Source organism: Somniosus microcephalus, chromosome 1, assembly GCF_052327205.1.
Source record: "Somniosus microcephalus isolate GS21.2 chromosome 1, FLI_Smic_1.0, whole genome shotgun sequence".
Taxonomy (NCBI): Eukaryota; Metazoa; Chordata; class Chondrichthyes; order Squaliformes; family Somniosidae; genus Somniosus; species Somniosus microcephalus.
Window position 1 is genome coordinate 83,228,848 of NC_140987.1, and position 6,000 is coordinate 83,234,847.

Here is a 6,000-nt window from a genome sequence, read left to right on the forward strand (position 1 = left end):
ATAACTGAAAGAAAAATGGGTTCAGACTAAAACTATTTGGACAAATTTATTTAAACAGATTTAGACCACACACACACTTTTACAAAACCAGAAAAAGGAAGTCTGAAATCTTTGTTCTTTTAATGGTCTCTAATGGGAGTTTTGTGGAAGTTGATTGTCACAGAGCTCCTATTAGCCCCCTATGTTTACTGGCATAGCAAAGCCGGGAACTGAAGACACCAAGAAAGTCTGTAGGTTTTAAAAGCATCTTTTCCTTTAATGGAAAAAGTAAACCGTTTGAAGATTGTCCTTAGAAAAGACACATCGCAGCAAGCCATGTGTTAATGTCTAGGAAACGAGCATCATCTGAGATGTTCACCTGTTCCCAGTATAATGGTTCAGTATTTTTCAAACAATAGTCATGTCTCACTGTCTGTCACATATTGATTTTTCAAATAAGCTGTTCCAGTCATCAAAGCAATTAATTGGCTTTTTGATCAGGGAGGACAGCTTCAGTTTAAAATAGTTAGAAATTTCCCACTGCTTTCCAACGGTTCTCCGAAGTGCCAATTTTTCACGTGAAACTATATAATGAGTGTTAGTAGACTGTTGGGAATTGGGATGTCACAGCTAAGCCTGATCAGATCCTCAACAGGCATCCACAAAAACATACTTTTCAGCAGGGTTTCACAGGATAGTGATTCTGGAACGGATAACTTTGGCTGATTACTTTTCCTCTCTATAGCCTGGGAGCAGTGGCCTAAATGTGCTGCTCCCACCACTACCTTGAATGAGATTGGTTTACTTGTCCCTGGTTGGTCTCTGTGGGTCATAGCACACCGCCATCAGGGCAGCTCATATTTTTATATCAATTACTTCTCCAATGGCATTGATCACAGGGAGGCGGTGCGAGGAGTCGGACTCTGGTTAGGTCAAGCAAAAGCAAGAAAATCTGGGGCTTGAATCTTCTTAGGCAGTCCCTCGGAACCAAGGATCACTTGCTTCCACATTAAAAATGAGTTAGGTGACTGATGAGTCCAATGCAGGGCCGACGGTCTCTGTCACAGGTGGGGCAGACGGTAGTTGAAGGGGCGGGTGGGTGGGGTGCTTGGGTTGACGTGCGCTGCTTGCACTTGGCTTCCGCTTGCTCCCGGCGAAGAGATTCGAGGTGTTTGGCACCTTCCCGGATGCTTCTCCTCTGCTTTGTGCTGTCTTGGGCCAGGGGTTCCCAGGTGTCAATGGGGATGTTGCACTTTTTCAAGGAGGCTTTTAGGGTGTCCTTGAAGCATTTCCTCTGCCCACCTGGGGCTCTCTTGCCGTGTTGGAGCTCTGAGTAGAGCGCTTGTTTTGGGAGTCTCGTATCGGGCATGTGGACGATGTGACCCGTCCATTGGAGCTGATCGAGCGTGATCAAAGCTTCGATGCTGGGGATGTTGGCCTGAGCGAGAACACTGACGTTGGTACGCCTATCCTGCCAATGGATTGGCAGGATCTTGCGGAGGCAGCATTGGTGGTACCTCTCCAGTGCTTTGAGGTGCCTGCTGTACATGGTCCATGTCTCTGAGGCATACAGGAGGGCGGGTGTCACTACTGCTCTGTGGACCATGAGCTTGGTGCTGGGTTTGAGGTCCTGGTCTTCAAACACTCTCTTCCTCAGGGAACCGAAGGCTGCACTGGCTCACTGAAGGCGGTGTTGGACTTCGTCATTGACGTCTGCCCTTGTTGACAGTAGGCTCCCGAGGTATGGAAAGTTGTCCCAAGACCTTGTCGTGGATTTTGATAATCAGGGAGCAGTACTGTGTGGCGGGGGCACGTTGGTAGAGGACCTTTGTCTTACGGATGTTTAGTGTAAGGCCCATGCTCTCATACGCTTCAGTGAAGGTGTTGATGGTTTGGAGTTCGCCCTCCGAGTGAGCGCAGACGCAAGCGTCGTCTGCATACTGTAATTTGACGACAGAGGATGGGACGACCTTGGATCTGGACTGGAGGCGACAGAGGTTGAACAGTTTCCCGTTTGTTCTGTAAATTAGCTCCACTCCAGCGGGAAGCTTACTGAGGGTGAGATGGAGCATTGCAGCAAGGAAGATCAAAAAGAGCGTTGGTGCGATGACACAGCCTTGCTTGACCCCGGTCCGTACGTGAATAGGGCATCCATAAAGAGGCACGGAGTCTTGCGTATGCATAATAGCCTGGGAAGTATTATGTGAAGCTTCCTAGCTGCAGGCCCTAGAAATGGGCCAGGCCTGTGTGTGTGGAAAGTTGTTCCAGGGAATTTTAATCTATAATGGATAAGTTTAGTGCTGAGTTTTTTTTAATATAAGATGTATTTAAAATTTTAACTTTGGGTTATATAGTGTTGTGGTCCAAAAGCAACATGGCCACTGAAATAACTGGATAACATTTGACCGATTTGATTGTTTCCTTTGTGGTGGATTATTCGCAATTCATATCTTTTTTAAAGTGAACAGTTTGGTTGGTTTTGAGCTGTTTGCTAATTGTTATGTTTTCCTAATGCCTTTATATTTGAGTGAATCAGCATAGCACACTATAGATGTGGCAATACCTTTTTTAAGAGGTGCAATGTTTTGGACTCGTACTAAAATGATGCTTTGAACTATATAGGTGTATATGCCTAATGTTTGTGCCATGATGGCTTTTCCTTTTGTAACCCTACAACAAAATGCTCATAAGTAGAGGATTGTGACCCTGATCTAGCTCATTACCATAGCATGTGATGCACTTACCTACTAAGCCATTGGGGCTCCTCTCAAGGTGAGTTTTATCAAGTACTAATGCTCTTAGTATTGGCACTTTGGGAGAAGAGAGAGTAGACACATTCATTTGTTCCTCAGTTAAGTCCACATTTGAAGTGTACTTGTTAATACTACCTGAGTTCTGGCATAGGGTCAATACCTAAAATATTAGTCTGTCTTTTTGGATGCTGGCAGATCTGTTTAGTTCCAGCATTTTTTTTTTTAATCAGTTATCTGGTTTGAACATATTGTGCAATTTTTCCTTTTTAGTGAGGAAGATAGTGCATCAGTTGTTGCTGTTCACACTTTTTTTAACCTTTTTTTGCTTTGATAAAATAAATGCCTTTCGATGGACAGCCTTGCATTGAACTGAACTCATGTCGATCTAACTTTTGTTTAGGTTGAAAAGTCAGCGTGTACTGGTTTGGCAGAATTGCTGCTTTATCCTCCAAAGAGTGGCCAACAGCAAAGGAAGACAAGTTTTAACCAGAAGTCAGCTGACAAGAAACAGGAGCCACCAGTTTCTAATAAAACTGTAGCTCAAGGAGGGAAGCCAGTTGCAACTAAAAACCCAATTGCCAAGGATATAGAGGTGAAACAAAAAGTCACCAAGCTATTACAGAAGTACAGCAGTGGACTTTGGGCCAACGCACTTCCAAAGTTGTTTGAAGAGACATATAAGATGCAGTTTCCTCAGAGTATTTTGGATGATCTTGACTGCTTGTCAGATATTTGCACTGTGGATTATGCAGTGTCTGGTGATCGTAAAAAGGCAATTCTTTATGCAAAAATGATGAAAACCACGGATGAGCAAAATGATAAACCTAAAGAGACTCTTTCCCCTGTGTTGGTGACTCCCACTGCTTTGGTGAAACCAGAACTGAAAGAGGTCATCAATGAGGAGTACACCGATCTAGGACTTCATTCACATAGAACCTGTATTGATCCTGACCACCTGGCATTAACTGAAAATGAGGTGACTCTGATTGCTGACAAATTTACAGAAAGTTGCTCGATGCAGCCTGCTCCTCCCCCACTTAGCATTCCAACTGAGCAGTTCCCATCCGTATTGGTGGTTGAGCTTCACACCACTGTTGAAGCTGTTATCAGGTGAGCCTGCCACAGAATCTGCTATTTATATAGGTTAGTGCAAGAAGGAGAGCACAGTGACTCCTCATATTAAAGGATCTGCAACATCGCAATCAAACCAGTGGGCATGCAGCATGTTGGTTGTAAGTTTGATGTTTACCAATCTCAGTTTATTCGATTGGTTAAAAAGTCACTTGCATTGTTTCAAGTTAGAATAATAAACACAACTGGCCCAGGTAAGGTTTTTCCACTTAAGAAATGTATTTGAATTTTTTATACACAGTAGTGGACTTTGCTCATTGTCTGGGGCCTGGGTGTAGTTGTGATATTTACCACAGTCCTTTTGTGGCCTAAATGTAACAGATCACTCATTGCTGTAATATGGTAAATCATCTAATGCAATGTATCACATGACTGGCACAGATGTTGCTGACATTACTGGATGAATGCTTAACACATTTGACATTCCTCAACTGTTTAAAGGAGGTGTTAACCCATTGAAAATAAACTGCTGCCATTAAAGTAGGCAGAGGAATGTTACACAACCATGAATGTTGCTTAGGGTAATTTCTAACCTCTAGCTTGTAATGTTATTAATCTGCCACTTTACAAAAACTTCTTAATATGCAGAGTAATGGATTTATTTTCTCTCTGAACTGCCACAATCCAAGTTATTTACATTATAAAATATATTTTACTTCATTCGCAATTTAGCGCACGAGCTCTCGCGCGCGCGCCCCCCCCCCCCCCACCTTTACTCTCTCTCACATCCCAATCGATCATTCCTGTATAGCATCCACCTTAACGCTCTTAAATCCAAGAGGCACAGACTTGAGAGTATCTGGCACACAACTGGTTTAGTCATTCATCTTCAGAGGTGGCTGCATCACTCACTACTCCAAGGATCATGCTGGAATGCAAAGATATCCCCCGGCTTCTTTTCACCACAACCAACCATCTCCTTAAATCCCTCTGCCCAGCCCCGTCCACCCTCCCCTCCAACAAGGCGCAAGGAGCTCATGGGTTCCTTTGTCACTATGATTGAGACTATCTGCTCAGCTGCCCCCCCCCTTTACTGTAGTTTTTCTCCTGTGTCCCTTCATGCTCGCTTAGAGCTTATTTTGTTCACCTCCTGGTCAATGTTCCTGCCACGTGGTGCTCTGCAGCTCCCACGCAGCCAGCTCACTGGCTTTTAAATAGGAAAAAACGCGCATGTGAGGTATTTTGAACGGGCTGCACAGCCCCTTAAAGGGGCCATGCACCGAAAAAAAAATTAAGGGAAACATTGCTCCTGGCCCTTCAACCCCATTCTCACTAAACTGGCTGTCCCAGCCCTGTGCTGGCAGACACAGTAAATGGTTCCCCTCCTCATGTACTGTTCCCCTCCCTTTCAGAAACAACATCCTCATCCTCTCTTCAAAAAACCACCCTTGACCCCTCTGTCTTTGCTAACAACTGCCACTATGTGCCCCTCACATTTGTAGGCACTTTTTTCCATAACTCCCATGTTTGGATCTCTCCATTCCGGTTTCTGTCCGTGCTACAGCATTGAAAAGGCTCTAACCAAAATCACAAATGACATCCTCTGTGACTCTAATCATGGTGCATTATCCCTCCTTGTCCTCTCTGCAATCTTTGACATGATCGATCACACCATTATACACCAATGCCTTTCCTCCATTGTCCAGTTCAATGCCATTGTTCTTGCTTGGTTGCACTCTTAACTATCTGATTGTAGACGAAGCACCTCTTTCCTTGATCAAACCGTATGGAATGTTTTGAGTGTATCAAACCTTCACTTTGCAAATGCACAGCCTGTATCCAAAGATTTTCAAACTCTTCTTGGAAGTATTTTTCAGAAGAAATCTGTGTAGAAGGAAAAGGCTAAAACAGTTCCAAGGCTGAAATACATAACAACTTTAGACTCTCCCCTCCAGATACATCGGGCCAGAATATTCTGGTGCTCTTGAACAAATGGAAGATGCCATGAAAGAGTATTATACTTATACTGGTGAGCTGATGCCACTGAGTTCACCAAGTATTGGACAGCTTGTGGCCGTCGGTGCTGAAGAGGACTCCTGGTTAAGAGCGCAGATTGTTGCAGTGGAAGGAGCAAAAGTCAAGGTACTGGCAATTTATGTTTAGGTCAAAAATAATCTGAAAAGTTGGGGATTTTCGT

At 44.0% G+C, this 6,000-nt stretch overlaps 1 protein-coding gene across 2 annotated transcripts in view; it reads left to right on the forward strand.

Annotated features, from left to right (window-relative positions):
* The window catches only part of LOC147124205 (tudor domain-containing protein 7-like), a 67,373-nt gene that overhangs the window by 21,900 nt on the left and 39,473 nt on the right, over positions 1-6,000 (forward strand). For both annotated transcript variants that reach the window (XM_085983860.1, XM_085983863.1), the window contains exons 3-4: positions 3,133-3,842; positions 5,759-5,945. In XM_085983860.1, coding sequence (XP_085839986.1) covers positions 3,133-3,842; positions 5,759-5,945 — 897 coding nt within the window. The remainder of the gene's footprint in view (positions 1-3,132; positions 3,843-5,758; positions 5,946-6,000) is intronic.